The sequence below is a fragment of the Ostrinia nubilalis genome, chromosome 21 (genome assembly GCF_963855985.1).
Source record: "Ostrinia nubilalis chromosome 21, ilOstNubi1.1, whole genome shotgun sequence".
NCBI lineage: Eukaryota > Metazoa > Arthropoda > Insecta > Lepidoptera > Crambidae > Ostrinia > Ostrinia nubilalis.
This window is the reverse complement of record NC_087108.1, coordinates 449565-469901: the sequence shown is the minus strand read 5'-3', so window position 1 is coordinate 469901 and position 20337 is coordinate 449565. Positions and strand designations below refer to the sequence as shown.

Genomic DNA, 20337 nt, shown 5'->3' with positions numbered 1-20337 from the left:
CCCCTGTGCCTTTACTTGGGTTTGGGTTTTTGGAGGGCAAGCTATATTTTATCCCGGGTAATGAGGAGTTGCAGCGATGGGGCCAAGAATATTAGACACCACCAAGTCCACCAATCAATTGATTTACTTTGTAAAACTGACAAAATGAGACTCTCCCATAGATTTTATGATTGTATGGCAATACGAATCACTGCTCGATGAACTGATGACCTCAAGTAGAATTCTGATAGTGCAGAACGCCTTACTGCTCAATGGAATGGATTCCTCAAGTAGGAATCTGATGGTTACAAGCAAGTGACGTCACTATTTGTCAACTCAATTATACTACTTTTTTGAATTACAATGCAACCAAATTTTTTCTCAATTCACAGGTAAGTAGTTTAAAATTAATCAAATTTTTAAGACGAGAATGAAAGTCTTTGTGAAAGTTGTGATTTCGAATTATTGGGGAATGGTGTCAAATAGTCTTTTGGGAGTTTATACAATAAAATAAAAATATCAGGAAATGCATCTGACAAATCGTTGTTAGTCTTTCCTAGTCTGGTAGCTAGGCAGGTACATTTTAATGAAGGATTATCAACAGTCAAACAGCAGCCTGTTTTAAAATAAACAAGACGTCGATCAAGACCTCGGTCAACGTCCCCATAACGCCGATAAGTATGGCGTTATCGCCATAAATCTCTCATATCGCAAACCATAAAACTACACGAACTTTTTGTTAAGCTGTTACGTGCAGACAGCTTGTCGTTATGGAAAACTGAAAAGTCAAAGGCCTCAAAGAAGCATATACCTATGTACTAAAAAACATAACCTTTCTTAGCGATTTAAATGAATTTTAAAAGGATTTTTGACCGGCTGTTGCACTCTAGCGAAAATCCCGATACAAAAAATATCCTTGTATCTTATTTCGTGATAATTAAGTTACTCTCAACTACCGGACCACTATCAACAAGCCTCCTCTTATTGGATAATCCTTACCTAATTTCAATTAATTTAGTAAGTAGTTCAACCTACCCTAAAGAGATTATTTTCTGGTCGGTATTTTATGATAAAATTTCGAGGAAAATTGCTATGCTGGTGAGGTGACAAGCCAGGCCTAAAAACGATTTTACACGGTAGCTGAACTCGAAAAGAAAAATTTGTACATTATCTGCCTCCCTAATACCCTGTAGAGGCCAACTTCGGATATTTTAGATTTATGATAGCAAAGTCTTGGAAATTATAATGACCTTTTACGGTATTACCTAATACATTCTCCTTTTTTCGAGAATTAACAAGCTCATTCCCATTTTTGCTCCATTGTGAAGATTTTGATGATGTGACTGGAGAAAGAGGAAAATGTTATAGAATGTTATTTGGCCGAGTTTGTCCCGGAACTAACTCAGCACTCTGTGCTGACACCGACACACATTTATCTCATTGTTGGAGCCAAAAAAACAGACTTTTTAGCTTTAGCAATAAGTCTTAGATTAAGGGCTGATTTTTCAATCGTCGGATAACTTTAACTGAAGAATAAGTTTGGCACATTGACAATTGAGAATGTTACTAGGTATGCAAAATCACTTGAAACCTATGTTACAGTTAAGCTTTTACATTTACAAATACATTAGTTTTTATTTCATTCAAAAATACCCAGTAGTTATGATTTTATAGGCATTCAAAGTTCGCTTAAATATTGAATCCCGCCGATGGTCACGTGACCCCGTGTGACGTACATTCACAGCGTCCGCTCACTAGAAAACAAATTTTTTTTTTTTTTTGTAAATACAAACTTATTATACATATTAACACCCAGACCCATCACAGAAATTAAAATTGAACCAAACCCAAACTTGATGCGATTGTGTCGTTTTATTGCGAATTACCTTCCAGCTCCATCATTAGACCCCGATTACTATATAGAATTAAAATACTCATCAATACAAAACGAACGAGCCCAAACTCGATGCATTTAAGTCGTTTTATTATAGAGTTCCTATGGCCACCTTCCAGCTCCATCATCAGATCAGCTCCATGTCATCATAATATTGCATGGTCATCCAAATCACATGTGTTTGCGAAATTTCAGCTTAATCGGTTGCCTGGAAGTGGGTCTTAATTCAGTTTGCAAGATTCCACCCATACAAATATGAGCCAGTCGTTGTAATATGACGTCACGCGCATAAAATGGCGGGCCGGCCGCCGCCCGCACTTTTAAAATTCAATATCTTGGAAACTAATTGACGTATCGAAATAATTCTTTCACGTGTATTTTTTATTTTTAACAGAGAATACAGAAAGCTAAAAAACAAAATTAGTGAACATTCTTCATTTCAGTATGGGAAATATGTCAAAAAGAAAAAGTTTATTCTTCCGTTAAAAGATATCTGACGATCGAAAAATCAGCTAAACGTAATAAGTTAATGTGCTCTTCACGGGCTATTTACAATTATGAAGTCACGGCAATTTTTTCCCCTTTTAAGGTTCCTACTTCTATTTAAATGTACCTACTAATTTTGATTTCAATTCTTTAATAATCTTTAATATCTTTTATTTAATCATTTCAGGAACCTGCTTAGATCTGAAAACTCTACCGATTTTACACATTTTCAAAAGTTCAGTGTTGAGAAGTTGCTCCTCGCATTTCCACTGCAAATTGAAACGCGCAATCAACATCAACTCTTTTTTTAACAATTCGACATGGTACTGTCAGCATCAAATATTTTGTGACACTCAAACTGGCCAAAAAGACAACAAAACCTTATTCCAATTTGTAATAAAGACGTGTTGCGAACTTTTTGCCAACTTTGGGTTTGACGCTGACTGTATCTAACTAATATATCGATAGCATAGTGAAAGATCTGTCATGTGAGCAGCGAAAGGTCGCATATTCGAGTCCAATTTACGGGCCTCTATTTCATACAACTGAAACATAATTTGAACGCAATTTCAAATCCTTAATTAATGCAAAACAGTGTTCATTATTATGATAATGAACGAGATAACAACAGTTCCAAAGGACAGGGCCTTTCAGTTCCACCTCAGTTAATGTCCTCTAATAACAGGCCTGCACATGCATAAACAGTTTAATTGGATTTCATATGCGATAAGTTTTATGGCCTAGCCGACCTACTAAAGACGTTTATTATGCTGGTGCCTGATTAAACCATGTCACTGATTTTGAGGCCATTTTTAATTTTACGGCATGTTCAATAACTAACTAACTTAAAGAATGAAGAATGTTCACTAATTTTGTTTTTAGCTTTCTGTATTCTCTGTTAAAAATAAAAAATACACGTGAAAGAATTATTTCGATACGTCAATTAGTTTCCAAGATATAGAATTTTAAAAGTGCGGGCGGCGGCCGGCCCGCCATTTTATGCGCGTGACGTCATATTACAGTGACTGGCTCATATTTGTATGGGTGGAATCTTGCAAGCTGAATTAAGACCCACTTCCGGGCAACCGATTAAGCTGAAATTTCGCATACACATGTGATTTGGATAACCATGCAATATTATGATGACATGGAGCTGATCTGATGATGGAGCTGGAAGGTGGCCATAGGAACTCTATAATAAAACGACTTAAATCCATCGAGTTTGGGCTCGTTCGTTTTGTATTAATGAGTACTTTAATTCTATATAGTAATCAGGGTCTGATGATGGAGCTGGAAGGTAATTCGCAATAAAACGACACAATCGCATCAAGTTTGGGTTGGGTTCAATTTTAATTTCTGTGATGGGTCAGGGTGTTAATATGTATAATAAGTATGTATTTACAAAAAAAAATTATTTTAAGTATGTTTATATCCGTTTTCTAGTGAGCGGACGCTGTGAATGTACGTCACACGGGGTCACGTGACCGTCGGCGGGACTCAATATTTAAGCGAACTTTGAATGCCTATAAAAACATAACTACTGGGTATTTTTGAATGAAATAAAAATTAATGTATTTGTAAATGTAAAAGCTTAACTGTAACATAGGTTTCAAGTGATTTTGCATACCTAGTAACATTCTCAATTACCTACAGCGCGCGACAACTTCAAGTTGCAAATCAGTCAGGACCGCCACGCGCCGTGACGCGAATGTGAGCACACGCGTATTTCTATACACGCTCGGTCGATCATCGTTGAAATCAAGGTTTATTGTTCCAACAGCACTGTTATTCTTCTTTAATGGAAAATCGTAATATTTAGAAATAAAAATTAACTGTAGTGATTTAAATAATTTAAAAAACTACACTTTTTGAATAATTTTGAAATACTTATGACAAAAAACTGTAGCAAAAAAAATATTTTATCTAATAAAACATTAACTTTTACTTTACCGTGTCTGTTTTCCGACACTACACCTTTTAAAACTGTTTGTCCAATTTCGAATTATCGTAACACTGAAGTTTATTAATAGGTACTTTAGAGATGGTACGATTATACAAACACCACTAGATTAAAGTTTACCAATCGTAAATACAATAAATGCTTCTTAAAATTAAGTTTTTATTTATTTTACTTTGCTTATACAACCCTGACGCTTGAGCTGTGAGGTAGATCAATTCTGAACACAAAAAAATAGCGCTCTTGTGAGCGTAGTAGTAAGGTGCGATTTCGAATGCACCATGTGCGTTGGATATTTTGCATTATTATTATTACCGTTAAAATGCCGGCATCTGATCCTACACAAAGGAGTGCAATTTCTGTTGCTACTATTATGTATTCTGTGGTATAACCTGGTATAACCTTTAGCTAGTGGCATTTTGTTTCAAAACAGCGTATTACACTTGAAAATTTCGTCGGTTTCATCCAGTGTCAAAGTAGTAGATGGAAGAGCAGTCGCCCGGCAAGCGAAAGGTCGTTGCTTCGATTCCCGCCTTAGGCAGTTCGATTTTTTCAAGTTATTTATAATTTACATTGATTTGGTGCAGTGTGGTTCCGGCAGAGTACTCGTAGAATAGAACCACTCCCACTCCTTCCGTTGGTGACTTAAGACAAAAATGCGAACAGGTCTCCTCAACTCGTCTAGCCAGGGTGAGGAGTGAGGAATGTAGAATTAAGCCTCCATTCGCCTCTAGTGCATTAGAGAGGGACGTAGTCCTGCAGAGGAAACTAAGGTCATAGCAGACTTATCAACTCGGAAATGGATCAACAGCATATTTTATGGCCTTTCGCGAGCTGTCAACAAGTTAGAAAGGGATCAGTACCGTATCGTCTTTCGCGAGCTGTCATCGCCTTCGCGTGCTGTCAACAAGGAGCCGAGGCGTTTACGTTACGGTACGGATAAGAGAGCGTTGCAGTAGGAGTTTCATACAAAGAATACTGACTGCCTGAAGTTGATACGGTAACGATCCGTTTCGGTTCCGGTTGATAAGTGTGCTTCGTCCGATGTTGATGACGATTGGTTTGACCAATAAATCAATCGTTTAGTCTCAAAACCCTTGTTTTCACGCACGTGTGAGTACAAATACAAGACCCTCTTACTGTTCCCCTGTACTGTGTGCATACGGTAATTAAATCAGCATCTGGATTTGCTGAACGGTTCCGGGTGCAGTCACAGCATCAAAGCTTGATTGGCGTGAGGCGATCGGGTATGTGGGTCACCCAGATATTACACTGGATTGAGTTATTCTACACTAGGGATGGGGCTTCACTGACAGCTGGGAGGAAGAAGATAATTTGGTGTACGGGACTATTCCCACCTCTCTTTCCCACCACTGCAACTCCTGTGTAGCCAGGATCTACAGCTTGACCGCCAATAAAAACCCAACCAGTGAAAGTCAAGTTTGTCCCGGAGGAATGTTAAACTGTCATTGGACCCGCAACGAAATAATTTGGTGTACTAGAAAAAATGGATAACACCCGTATTCACAAACGATGCTTGCTTATGTGAAGCAGCAAATCGAATAGAGCGTTGAATAGAGGTCTGCGATTGATTCGTGTGTCACCCTGTGCGTCCACGCGCACTGTGAGACCTCATAGTAATGTGTGTAAATAGTAAAGTACTCGTAGGTTTTTCGTAGTGCATTTTTACAAGTAAAATAATATACAATTTAAAACCCTTTATCACACGCGATATATTTATACCCCAATTAACCTTCTAATCAAAAAATAACTTTGTAGGTATTTTACAACCACTTTCTGGTCTTAATTATATGACTTTCTAGTTTACTATAATAGTCCTACCTATGTATGTTCTTCTGATTAATTTCATCCAATGAGAATTTAACTTTCCCCCGAGACAAACTTGACCTTCACTGGTTGGGTTATTGGCGGCCAAGCTGTAGATCCTGGCTACTCAGGAGTTGCAGCGGTGGGCACCAGAGGTGCGAATAGTCCCGTACAATAGTATAATACCAGTACAAAGTGAGGCCGCGTCCTAAGGCGGCGTCCACACAATCATTTAGTTAATAGTGGGTGTAAGACGACAATACAAGCTAAGTGCGCGACCACTCTCGACCCTCCTGTCATAGCAATAAGGAAAATACCCTAGCACTCACACGGATCGCGTTACAGACCCTATAAGATTATTAACTGGTATCGTGTGTCTTGAGGTTAATATAAAGATACCTTAATTAATGATATACTTAACTCCGTCGAGTGGCGACCACGGACTGGAAGACGTAGCGTGGGCTGGCCTCCTACTAGGTGGACCGACGACCTTGTAAAAGGTCGTGCGAAGAGCCTGGATGCGGGCAGCGCAGGAGCGATCATTGTGGAAAACCTTGGGGAGGCCTTTGTCCAGCAGTGGACGTCATTTGTTTTTAATACTTAAATCCGTACTAATAATGCGAAACTGTATCTGTATGTTACTCCTCACGCCTTAACTGCTGGATGAACCGATTTAGATGAAGTTTAGAAATAGTTTTAAGATTAAGGAAAAATGGGATGTTGTGTATCTAAAATATGTGACAGATTTTCTGTGATATACACGCGAGCGAAGCCATGGTCAAGAGCTAGTTACTAATATAATATCTATTTTACGAAATGAAATTAATCTTGACACATTTATACTCCCAAAAGGTTGAATAAAATTAATTTATTCTTTAAAAACATTTTTCCCAAAACTTGTCTAATTAATGCTTGTACTTATTGGTAGACCAATTTTATTAATTTAATTTATGTGTGATTGTTACAGGCACTCGGCAGTGGACGTGTCCAGTGCTGCCAAGGAAAATGAACACTCCCGATGGACAGACGGAAACAGGTGATTATCATCATTATTATTATTTCTCGTAGTTTCCCCTGTTGTAAATTAAAAAAAAATTAGAAGCTTTTCAACAAGTTTTTACTTCAATAGAATCGTACTGTGTACATGACTGCGACTGTTTTCATGATAAAATGCCCACCCTTTAATACACGTAGTTAAAGTACCTATAGCTAGCTCATCTTAACCTTATCATATTATGCTTATTTAAATAGGTATGTTTTTTTACCAAAAATCAAGACTTCCATCTACAGCAACATAAAAAGTACAACTGAATTTCCAGTCCTTTCACATAAGGAACATTTAGTGGTCAATCAAGATTCAGTGGATCAACTTTAACCTTCTCTACCCTCTTTTTCCCACATAACAAGTAGCATACAAAATGAAAAGAGACGGCTAGAGTCGACGTCGACTTCGTTTTGGACCCTCGTCGATCTCATTCCCGCCTTCAGGCTTAAGCTTTGAGTGATTAAAACGTAATTAGGGAAGAAGTAATGTGATTGTACTAGTAATTATTGCGAAGGGGGAATGTAATTAAATTGTTACAATACCCCTTATATTCTTCGTTCAGGAATCGACACAATACGGAGGTAGGTGATACAATTTATTGCCTAAATTCACGCCCGTTACCTTTCTATTCGGTACTAATTACTTTACATGTAGCTGAAACTAGTGCAAAATTGTTGGTAATTAAATGACAACCCAATAAAATTCTCTGACAACTGAAACAGTTGTCAGAGAATTTTATTGGGTAAGTAGGTGCTTCTTCGCACAAGATGTACAGTCGATAGCACGTCAACGTAAACACTGTGGTATTTTACGTAGTTGCGATAGGGGCGACTTTGCAACGAAAATGTATAGCTTGATGTGCTGTCGACTGTACATGCTTAGACCAATCATGATCATTTAGCTAAAGCTGCAATCAAGGATCTTGCATTATTAATTTAAAGCAAAATAATATCTTGATTTGACTACTGCTATCAATAAATAAATATGCAAATATGCTGCTATGTCTATAGTAGCAGATTATATCCTTTGATGAGGAAATGGGGAAAAATTATCGGCTACGATTGTTGTATCGAAGTGGTGACAGGGCAAGCTATATTTTGAACGTGTATGAGCCCTGAAAATGGCCTACATAACTAATACAAACACTATGGGCCTCATAAGAAGGCTCAAGGTCACCCATAGGGCGATAGAGCGGCTATGCTCGGGGTTTCCCTGCGTGATCGAATCAGAAATGAGGAGATCCGCAGAAGAACCAAAGTGACCGACAAAGCTCGCAGAATTGCTAAAATCAAGTGACAGTGGGCGGGGCACATAGCTCGTAGAGACGATGGCCGTTGGGGCAGGAAAGTTCTCGAGTGGCGACCACGGGCTGGAAGACGTAGCGTGGGCAGGCCTCCTACTAGGTGGACCGGCGAGGTAAAGGTCGCGAGAAGAGCCTGGATGCGGGCAGCGTAGGACCGTGCATTGTGGAAAACCTTGGAGGAGGCCTTTGTCCAGCAGTGGACGTCATTTGGCTGAAACGAACGAACGAACAAACTAATACAAAGGGGAATCTTTTGCCCAACAGCTGTGGGACGTGAGGATAAAAAATGTGTTCTTAAAAGCAAGGAATTAGACAATGGAGAGAAACAGTTTTTCCTCGAGCTAATAAGATTTGGGCTCATCTTATTTGCCATAAAGTGGTTCCCTCTCGCCGCAGGTTTACGAGCCGGTGAGGGCCAATATGCTCCCTTATCGGGACCTTCTGGGCCGTATTACCTATTAACAGGTATCGGGTAAGGATGCCCACTTTCGGATATTTTCAAATGGTTGAACTTGAAACTCTTAAAGGACGCTGGTTGCAGGCCGCCACCCACCGGCCATTGTAGAAGAAATCAATGGGGGAAGCATGTTCAGCAGTGGACGTCTTATGGCTGAAATGATGATGATGATGATCATGATAATGAACTTGAATTTTGCTCCTTTAAAATTGGTTAGTCGATCTTTTAACATTTGTTAACCCTTAAATTGGCACTCATTGAACCCTTGCTTCAAAAGTGGTCAAATTTGGAATTTAGGTATTGTTTTGATAGATTAAGAAAAAAATATTTTCTTTTTGAAAAAAATTCAATTAGTATAGAAGTTATGACATGTCACTCAAAACGGACATTGCCAATTATTTAGCATTACATCCATGTCACTTAGGGCGGACATTGCCAGTTTAGGACTACAAACGTAAAACAACTTTTATTAATAACAATACAGGAATCCCTGATAATCAGCCTCTGGCTAATTCAGTGCCTTTTGCAATCCATCCGGACTATTTACTGTTGATTTTACATAAATTTATCATAAAATACCCAGACATATAAAAAGAGAAACTGACTGCCTGATATATCAACATAAATCCCAAGCCGGTGGGTATAAAGACACAAATTTTGGCATGTAGGTTCCTTATTAGGGTCTTAGGGTGTTATCAGAAAGGATTTTTCCAAAATTACCCCCTAAGGGGGTGAAATGGGGGTCCAAAGTTTGTAGGGCGAAACAAAATTAGTTGCACTATTTAATTCGAAACTTCACAGGAGTACTCCTATGGATAAATGAATAAACACGTGTTTCAGGTTATTTCAGAATTCAACCCCTAAAAGGGGGAAATGGGGTAAAAATGTCTAAAAATCAACATGAGTATTTATTACTGATACATGGCGTTGTCTGTTTTAAGTGACATAACATTTGTAACCTTAAAATGAATGAAAAAATATCGATATTTTTTTACAGTTTTGGCAATAATCGTCAGTTTTATTCGTTAATATTCTAAAATCAGTCAATAAAGCACAAGAACAAGTGTAATACCCACAGTGTTGCCATATTTATCAACAGCGAAAACTTTACCTTGCTGTTGCAGTTATTCAACTGTCTTATTTTTTTAAATTCGCGGTTTTTTATGGAACTACTGCCCCGTGTTTCACATAAAATATCATGCTTTTTATAAAATATCTCTTGAAAGTCGATAAATTGCTTTAATTTAGATTCTGTAGGCAATTGTTTGACGTGTCTTTTATAACGGACAGAAACCATTTAAGGGTTAACATGCATTTTATTTTGTAATTTCATTGGTTTTTCCCCGCAATACGTTTAGTAAATTTTCGAAAAGGTTTATAACAATTTATAAAGTTAGATTTTCAATCCTAGCAATAAAAACTAAGTTTCTCCTGAAACTAAAAGTTAACTAAAAAGTTTAAAAGTTCGTTGTTTTTCTCTGAACTGCACTTTATAATCATAAATGCTATCAGATACAATAAATAACAACTGTACCTATCATGAATCTATTTCTCTAAACTGAAAACTATCTTTTCGGATACAAAGTACGTAATATCCGTAAATTTTCCTGCCCATTCCTACCCCGTCGTGAACAGATAAGACAAGCATAAACTATCGGCTATAGGCTAGATCCCACTCTGAAAAACCATTTCGGCTATCACCGTCTCGCTCCCTCACAATGTGTATTAGTATGAACGAGAGAGACAGAGATAATGGAAATATTTTGTCTCAGTAGAGCCCTGTCGACTAGATGTGGCACGTTATTGGTGCCCACGTATTATGTGGGTTTTATTAAGGTAATAATATAATGAAACTGGTGGTAACACTTCTAAAAAGGGTGAAAAATAGTATCTACTTTACATCATGGAAATAGGCGACAGTGCTTTCGATTTTCTTTAATAGTCTTTGCCGAGAAGTAGTTTCTATTGTTCTTAATGTTATCGGAACCGCAATGAAATTAATCAGAAAAAATATGAAGAGTTTAAAGCTCTATCGATATCGAATTCGAGCTAGAGACAGTGTGCCTACCATGAGTTTACGTTAGGTGAGCTCGCTAGCGAATACGTCAAAAAATTCTATGAAGATTTTATTTCTTGAAAGTAGCCGCTAGGGGCGCTGCACAATATGTCATACATTTGAATGTCATTTTTTTACGCAGTGGCTAGCGAGCACACCTAACGTAAACTCATGGTAGGCACACAGATCTCTCTTAGGCTGGGTTGCACCATCTTATTTTAACTTATGACAAACGTCAAAAACTGTGAAACTCCATACAAAAAGCACCGGTATCGTTTTAGTTACCGTTAAAGTTAGATAGTGCAACCCTGCCTTAGACATTTTTATTTCTTTTTGGACTCTTGGTGTTTTTATCCATCTACAATAGACATAAATACATAATCCACACAAAGTCAACGGTTACAAAAAGTTGTTTGTTTATTTTGTTATTGCGTTGTGTACAATAGTATAATATGATTTACCAACTTATGTATCTTGTAAAGCCAGATTATGACGCGTACTCAAATAACTAAAACTAACCATGTGTAAATCGGATTCGCATAATACAGTTGCCGTATCATCGTAAAAAAATATTAACACAATACACTATAGTAAATCGAATAGAAAAAAAAAACAAAAAAGGAAAATCAAAATGGGCATTAAAATCTAAACAAAGCCGGAGCAGGTTGCTTTTGTAAGCTAATAAAGAAGACGGATCCCGTATTTTGCGGGTACGTGACGTTCCAGAATGGAATCGCCAACCGGTCGGAAACTTCATTTCCATTGAGTCGGTGCGGTCACGTTCTGTAGCCTTCCTATTTCCTTTCATGTGTGATTTTCTGGCTGTTTCCAATTACTCGCGCCCGCAGATATTATAACCATCCTGATTGCCCTTTTGGTCGGATCAAAGTAACAATTCTGAACGTACAAAATACTACCAATTAGGAAATACAGGGTGAGCCAAAAATGTTTGCAAATAGCAACGCTTTGAAAACGGTTCGAGGCAGGGATGCGTAGAAAAATTTACACAAAATGCGTTTATTGAAGCGCTTCATAGTGACTAAAAATTTATGAAATTATGCACAGTTTCCCATCACTCATGCCTCCCTACCTCGAACCGTTTTCGAGAAATCAAGCGTTGCTATTTGTAAAAATGTTTGGCCCACTCTCTTTAACTACCTACCTACTTCGGTACATTACAACTTATTAAAAATGATATTTTTCTTCTTGTTCTTTACGAGTCAATGGCAATTCAATTATTTTTCAATTCACGTTTACTCAACCTCTGCCCAAATTGACACTAGCAGTCCAGGGTTTCCAGATTTAGATGCGCCAATCCCGGGACAAAAAGAAGACCAACTTTTTTCAAAAATAAATTACTTATCATTAGCCCAGTCAAAAAATAGGGGCATCCCAAGCGTCTCGTATACAAGGCATATTTTTAGGCTTGTGAAAAAATACATTGCTAATGGTGGAAAAATAAATAAATGAAATGAAGTACGAAAAAGTTTTGGAAGCGCGCGTCCCTATGTTTTGGGTCTCAAACTAGCTTTAGACTCTACCAAGAGTCTTCCTGCGACTAGCCCCACTTTTAGTTTCATCCAAGGAACAAGTTGCCGTATTTTATAAATAACTTGAAAAAATCGAACTGCCTAAGGCGGGAATTGAACCCACGATCTTCCGCTTGCCGGGCGACTGCTCTTCCAACTATTATATATATCTATATATCTACTATATATATTATATATATCGTGGGTTCAATTCCCGCCTTAGGCAGTTCGATTTTTTCAAGTTATTTATAATTTTCAAATTAGTTTGAGATGCGACTCTTAACGCTAAAAATTAAATAACTAAGTTGCCGTATTGATTTTTAGTTCAGTTATTGAAGCATATTGATAAAGGGTAATAAACTAAACATAGCTTCTATGTATAAAAGATCACTAACTCACTCACTCATCATGAAATCTCAGAAACTACAGTGCTAGTTCCTTTTAGAACGTAGGTGCTCACTAAGAACGGATTTTACGAAACTCCACCCCTAAGGAGATAAAACGTGATCCACGCGTACGAAGTCGCGGGCGGCCGCTTGTTTATAATATTAGTAGGATTACTGGGTATACTCACAGCGCATTCCTTGCAGACTGTCCACCCTGCCTACGGGCGACCGCTCGAACCTGCTTCGCTCGCACGCAGCAAAGTCAGCCGAGTGCGGGCACAGCTCGCCTCGCCCGCGCCGCGTGCCACGCGAGTCGCGCCGCGTGTCGCTCGCGCAGGCGCCCGGCTACGTGCAACTCAACCAGTACCGGCTGCTGGAGCCTATTGGACAGGTGAGGCTACAATGAGTTATAGTAAAGCCTGGTCCGAGAGCACGTAGAATCCCGTCCAATGACCCCAAGCTACCCATCCTTGTCGCTCGCGCGTAATTATATTGCTGTCGCGACTGTGCGACGCGCGCCCGCAGTGAGTGTGCGAGCGCGACAGCAACATAATTACGTGCGAGCGACAAGGATGGGCAGCTTGGGGTCATTGGACGGGATTCTACGTGCTCACGGACCAGGCTTTAGACAGTAACAGATGTAGAGTTAAAGCGAGCTGAGTGCGGACACAGCTCGTCACGCAGAAACAAAAAGCAAAGCTAGAGAGCCAATGTTGACATAGCCCGCCTCGGCCGCGTTGGGTCCTGAACGAGTCGCGGCAACTCATCTCGTAGCTGAACCAGAGCGTATTAGATACGTTTGAAGTGTGTAACATAAAGAAACAAACTTCAATACACAACTAAAAAGCTAGAGCGAAGCGAGCTTAATGTTAGCTTTTTGCCAAAACCGACTCTAGAGCTACTGTGCTACGGATGTGTGCACTAGAAGAAGCAGTTATGCAATATTTTGAGATGTTTAATCAAATATTTTCTTACAGGGTTCATACGGTATCGTCAAGTTAGCTTACAACGAAGAAGATGACACACACTATGTAAGTACACTCATTTTTTATCGAATTCGAAAATTATATAGTTCTATATTTATTCAACGACTTGGCATATCGTCCTTGTTTCAAAATATCCTACCTGTTTCAACTAAAATAGTAAGACACGGGTCTTAACGCGACGTTTATTCATGAGTTACATTACATTACGTTACTCACAGCTTGACGTTTCGGCTGATATGCTGCAGCCGTGGTCACAAGCAGACTGGCGGCTCGCGGCGTAGTCCGTTCGGGCGGGCTTGAAAATTTTCAACTACCCTCATATTGTCATTTGTTACACTAACCACTAGATAGGCCCCCTTAATTGATATTTATTGTCCGTGGTGAATACCTAATCTTTTCTTAAAGGTTTTAAACCTTTGTTTGTCACCTGTCATCCGCTTTGCAATGGAGGGAAGTCGAACCTTAATTTCGAACTCCTCCTATGTTCTTCTGATTAATTTCGTTGCGGGTCCAATGACAGTTTAACTTTCCCCCGGGACAAACTTGACCTTCATTTGTTGGGTTTTTGTAGCGGTCAAGCTGTAGATCCTGGCTACACAGGAGTTGCAGTGGTGGGAGAGGTGGGTATAGTCCCGTACCACTAGTGATGTTACCACAACACACAACACTCACAGTATCCGTATTCGTATTTGACGGCAAAATTCGCGGTTTGCATTTAATAATCACCGGATGAATGGAAGGATGGAATGGAACGCGAAAGTTTAAAATCTTATCCTAACTGTTTGGCAGGCAATGAAAATCTTGTCCAAAAGGAAGCTGATGAGGAGAGCGGGGCTCTTCGGGCGCGCGCCCCCGCGCACGCCGGGCCGCGGGCCTCCGCCCGACCCGCTACAGAGGGTGTACCGGGAAATAGCCGTGCTCAAGAAGCTGGACCACCCGAACGTCGTGAAGCTAGTGGAGGTAAGCTAAGGCTAAGGCTAGAATGGGCTAAGAATGTCACCTCGAAATAATAGGCCAGTAGAATTAAACACAAAAATAAATTAAATCGGAAATAATTCCTACTAAAGATTTTAGTGCTTTAATGGCTTCATTAGTTGCCCATAAAGACTCTCCTAGGTTTTCGACTTCGACGGAGTTGTGCTTAAGTGGTGGGGGCCCCCGAAAGGGGCGCTTTTTCGGTTTTCCGGTTATACCGCGTAAAGGACTTACCCTATCGAAAAGTGGTCTTCCTGACGGTTGAAGGGCATTTAATCCTGCATTAAATAAGACCAAATTCATATGTTTTGAACAAACCGTTCTCATGCAAATGTTCGGCAAAGTAGAAAATATGTATATAATTAATGAGCCTCTCCACGTCCTTTAAGCGGTATAACCGGAAAACCTAAAAAGCGCCCCTTTCGGGGGCCCCCACCACTTAAGCACAACTCCGTCGAAGTCGAAAACCTAGGAGAGTCTTAATGGGCAACCAATGAAACCATTAAAGCAATAAAATCTTTTGTAGGAATTATTTCCGATTTAAAATCTAATTCTAGTGGCCTATAAAGGAAAAACGTTTAATTTTGCCAAATTGAAGTGACAATAGCCGATCGGAGTGGGTGTCGGGTGTTACGAGATTTACGAGTAACGCAAGTTCGATCCCCGCCACCACTGGACTATTATGGTGGAAACACTCGTAACGTCGTAACAAAGCCATATCTAGCTTACTACGAATGATAATATTCTTGTTAAAAAAAATGCCTGTTTTACTGCCTCAACTCACTACGAGCTGATAAATCATTAAGTACTTTGCAGCATTCCCAATTCCGTGCTGCATAACACTAACAGCTTAATAGTCCGCTCGTTATAGGCACTATAGCTCATGTTTACCCGCTTATTATAAATTGTCCCAACCCCCAGGTATTGGACGACCCTGCAGAGGACCAGCTGTACTTAGTCTTCCAGCTGCTAGAAGGGGGGCCCGTCATAGACATCCCCACCGAAAACCCGCTCAGCGAACTGTTGGCGAGAAAGTACTTCAGGGACGCGCTACTAGGAGTAGAATATTGTGAGTGAGAATATTGAGAGTCAAAAATTAAATCAAATCAAAATATGTGCTCATTATCCACTGCGGTGTCAGTTATCAACGTTCGAATAATCGCAAGCAATGTAAACTGCTTACATTATAACGTCGCTGCTGTCATCATTGCTTTCACGAGCAATGTGTTCTGTTTTTGGGCATATTGCTGCGACACCGGCCCCGCCCCCTTGTCACAATACATCCCCCTTTAGTTTCTGTGTTCTATGAAGAATGCTCTACAAAACGATTCTAATAAACTCCATCTGTAGACCCTTTTCTTCTACTTTCACACTTCATGGTAATGTCAGACGCCTATCATCATCATCAGGATATTTCGTCTCCGCAGCAGGAGCAGAGGCAATTAGAGGATTTAGCCTACCTACACTTTCCTACACGTATGCCTATCATGGCTTTAAATTGTAAAACTAATAATCTAAAGAGCTCTGTATTACATGCATTTTTTCAAACCGAATGATTTAAGTTCCTCAAGGGAAACTTTATTCCATGCTCTATTTTCTTAGTACACTACCAACGCATCGCTCACCGGGACATCAAACCTGCAAACCTGCTCCTCGGCGAGGGCAGGGTGCAAGTGGCAGACCTGGGTGCTTGCGGGGAGCTGGCCGGAGCCGGCAGACTGACTGGGGCTGTGGGCACGCCAGCCTTCAGGGCACCTGAGGCAGCGGCGAACGCCGACAAGTATAATGGAGAGGTATGCAAGCACCATCAAGTAAATAAATAAACCAGAAAAAAACTCCAGTCACAGGTTTTTTGAATCTGTAGTGTGATTTTCACACAGATTTTTTGTGCACCACAAACTGTGGTGGAACGCTATAATATGTGGTTGCGATCCTCATCAGTGAGGGACCGTGTAAGAAGAAGATTTTTGTCAGAAAAATAATCGGAGGCCCAATTGGGGGGGAATGGGATTTAAAAGGTTGGCAGCGCACTTGTGACTTCACTGATGTTGCGGGTGTACATGGGCGATGGCAATTGCTTACCATCAGGTAATCCGTCAGCTAGTCTGCCACCTATCACATAAAAAAAAAATAAAAAAAAAGCTAAGCTGGTCGCTGAGATCAACACTGGTTACTAGAATAAAACCTTCAGATCCACAGCCATCTTGCTATAGTCTTGATTTTTAAAGTAGTCCACATTTTTTACAATGAATTAATTTTCAGTGACTGGTCAATTCTGTTCTACAATAGTCTCAAAATCAACTTGTTCTAGGCAGCTGACATTTGGTCGTTAGGAGTGACCCTGTTCGCCATGGTGACGGGTAAGGTCCCCTGGGGCGGGCCCACGGCGGCCGAGCTGCAGAGGAGGGTCCTGGACGAGCCGCTGGCGTTCCCGCAGCGGCCGCAGCTGTCGCGGCAGCTGAAGCACCTGCTGGGAAGGATGCTGGACAAGAACCCGGCGACGAGGGCCAATATGCAGCAGATAAAGGTCAGCTCCAACTGCAGTTTGTTCGCGTTTTTCCAGAAGGTCGCGTTGGTCTAGACTTACACCCGTATTTACTAACATTAGGTCTCACAGTGCACGTGAACGCACATAAACCAATCACAGGGCTCTATTCAACGCTGTGCGTTCGATTTGCTGCTTCACTTAAGCAAGCATCGTTTGTGAATACGGGTGTAAGAAGTACTTCTACTTTTTTGCTTCTTGCAGTGTCTCTTAAAGTTATACGGTCACATGTAGATATCTTTATCTGACGTCACAAATACATCACTGTTTTTATTGCCTTTTCAATCTGACACCAATTCTATAAGCAAGATATATTGACTCTTAGATATATCCTATTACGTCCAGGCTCATATGTCCGGTATCATAAAACTTCCAGATAATAATCAAGAGGTTTAACATCCAAAATGTCAATAATAAAACAAGAAATTCTGTTCCCAGGACCACGAATGGATAACGAACTCCGGGCAGGACCCGCTGCCGTCGGAGCAGGAGAACTGCCGGCTCGTGGAGGTCACGGACGAGGACATGGCGCAGGTCGTCACCTCCATCCCCAACCTCTCCACGCTCATACTCATCAAGACCATGCTCAAGAAACACAGCTTCCAGGTACGTTTATTCACATTCTTTTAATCACTTTAGAACTAGTCCACGCAATAGAGGTATAACATTATTGACGCTGATATTCATGAAACAGATAAAGTGATAATTATCACAACTCCAAAATAATAAATTACCTCAGACATAATTACCACAAACTAAGTAGAGCTTTTACCATGAAATGATCGTGGTCATCACACGTGCTATATTGAAATAGGCTACCGCCTTCTATCTCCTTAAATGACCGGTTAATGTCTTCTCAATCTCACAACGGGACCATTCCCACCTTTTGTTCCCACTGCAGCAACTCCTGTATATCCAGGATCTACTGTTTGACTTGAATAAGAACCCAACCAGTGTCGGTCCAATCAGTCTCACCAAGTGAATTTGTGATCATGCGGGACTGTTCCCACCCCTCGTTTCCACCACTGCAACTCCAGGATTTTAGATCCTCGCTCTAGATCCTAGGACTTGGCCGTCAATAAAAATCCAACCAGTAAATTCCAATCATCGTCCTCTTGCCTCCAGAACCCGTTCCTCCGAAGCCGGGAGGGCAGCACAGCACGGCGGGAGTCAGGCAGCGGGCGCGGCGAGCTTGAGAAGTGCGCAGCGAGGCGTGGCCAGCTCGCCAGGGCGGGCAGGTCGCTGTCAGCGCCGGGGAACTACCTCACTGACAGGTCAGTAGGACTGATGTCATTAGGGTTAGCAACGGCACAAGAGCTGGCCAGGGACTGTAGCAAACGTAGACAGTAACGGGTCATAGCAAGGTCTGGTTTGAGGTTAGAACTGATTTCATCCATTTTTGGTAACGATACAAGAGTGGAGTATACTCCACCAAAAGGTATGGTTTCTGGCAGATAGTCTGTATAGTCAAATGATAAATACTTCTTTGTGATCTTACGGTTTAGGATTTGTACTATTTTTTAAACTGTCTTCTTATATCAAGTAGGATATTTGACCTTGTTGAGAGGCATTGCCTATCAGGAATGATTTGTATCCTGCTAGATATTGTTTAGAAGATGCGTCAGTGTAACTATTGTCACTTCACGTGAGTCTTGCGTAGCATGTGCTACAGAAATTTCCCCTTTCACACTTTTCCCAGCTCCTTCTCTGATTTTCTTCATTCCATTCTTCTTCGCAGACAACAATCCTTCGACATCAGCCTGGAATCCGTGCAGGAGTCCCGGGACCAGAGCCAGGAGGTCCAGAAGGAGAACGGCCCTGAAGACAAGCGCGTGCAGTCCGCGCGGTGATACGCGCCCCCCTGTCGCTCCCTCACCATGAGGGGGCCAAGTCCCAAGCATTGCAAGAAGACGAATCTTCTGATGACTTAACGACTGCATAAATTTAATTTTAAACTTTTGTATTTGACTGCTCGTCAACATTGAACAAGACGTAACGTTGCATTCGCTAATGGAATGACAAACCTTTGCTAAAGCTTAAGCGCCATCTAATGGCCATGCGCATCTTTAAATATTGAACTCAATATTTAGTAATTTGATTAGAGTAGGCAATCAGTGCCTACCAACCGAAGAACGCTAGATTTGCTAAAAATAAGTGGCTTGAATTAGTAAAAAAAATCTCTTAACGGCGCTGGACCTTACTTCAATCAGAATTTTTGGAAAATCCAAGTTCTGTTAAGATCCAAGAATCGAGAATGAATTGAGTAAATTAGTGAGATAAAAATATTGATAGTGTACCTACTGAAGTACATTCTTTTTACTGGTGTATAAATACAGTGTGAGTCACGTTAAAGTGCACATATGAAAATAGATGAAAATAGACCTATTTTTATCGACAAAAAAGAGGTCAAAAAATTTTTGAGATTTTTTTTTAATTTTTTATAGAATTTTTTTTCTTCCAATTACTTATTGTAAAGAAAACGTAATAACTTTTGAACTAAGCGGTATATCCTGATAAAATAAAATCAGTAATAATGCTAAATAACAGGCAATACTAAAAAAATACATAAAATACACAAAAAATGAAAACAAATAATAAAAAAATATACTTTTTGAAAAAAATATGCTTTAAAATTCGTGTTTTTTTGGTTATTTGATAAATTTCTCCAAAAAATGCCCCTATAACAGGTGGTTTTTATTACTTTGTATTATTCTCTATCGTATTATCTTTGTAAAACCAAAAATCGCATGTCTCTATCCCTATCACAACATTTGCTATGATCGTTTGAACAAAGGCCTGCCACAACATTATTCTCCGCTACAGGTAGAGACAATTTTAATTTTAACTAAAATGCTTATTTTACTTCGAAATCTTTTGTTTTTATTTGAAATCTTACTTGTCTTTATCAAAAT

At 40.0% G+C, this 20337-nt stretch overlaps 2 protein-coding genes across 2 annotated transcripts in view; both read left to right on the top strand.

The window, feature by feature from the left end:
• The window catches only part of LOC135082409 (calcium/calmodulin-dependent protein kinase kinase-like), a 100751-nt gene extending 86481 nt beyond the window's left edge, over positions 1 to 14270 (top strand). The window contains exons 2-5 of the mRNA XM_063977204.1: positions 7111 to 7179; positions 13124 to 13310; positions 13897 to 13950; positions 14253 to 14270. Of these exons, the coding sequence (XP_063833274.1) occupies positions 7111 to 7179; positions 13124 to 13310; positions 13897 to 13950; positions 14253 to 14270 (328 nt within the window). The remainder of the gene's footprint in view (positions 1 to 7110; positions 7180 to 13123; positions 13311 to 13896; positions 13951 to 14252) is intronic.
• A 424-nt stretch (positions 14271 to 14694) lies between these two features.
• Positions 14695 to 19466, top strand: LOC135082026 (calcium/calmodulin-dependent protein kinase kinase 2). Its single transcript, XM_063976778.1, has 7 exons — positions 14695 to 14865; positions 15802 to 15949; positions 16483 to 16673; positions 17192 to 17407; positions 17864 to 18031; positions 18551 to 18699; positions 19164 to 19466. Exons 1-7 carry the CDS (start codon positions 14698 to 14700, stop codon positions 19273 to 19275), a joined length of 1152 nt encoding a protein of 383 aa, XP_063832848.1. The 5' UTR covers positions 14695 to 14697; the 3' UTR covers positions 19276 to 19466.
• Positions 19467 to 20337: the final 871 nt, after the last annotated feature.

Coding starts and splice junctions, on each gene's coding strand:
- LOC135082026 (XM_063976778.1), top strand. CDS start 14,698: ATGAAAATCTTGTCCAAAAGGAAGCTGATGAGGAGAGCGGGGCTCTTC. Junction 16,674..17,191: donor CCGACAAGTATAATGGAGAG/GTATGCAAGCAC, acceptor AACTTGTTCTAG/GCAGCTGACATTTGGTCGTT. Junction 18,700..19,163: donor GGGAACTACCTCACTGACAG/GTCAGTAGGACT, acceptor TCTTCTTCGCAG/ACAACAATCCTTCGACATCA.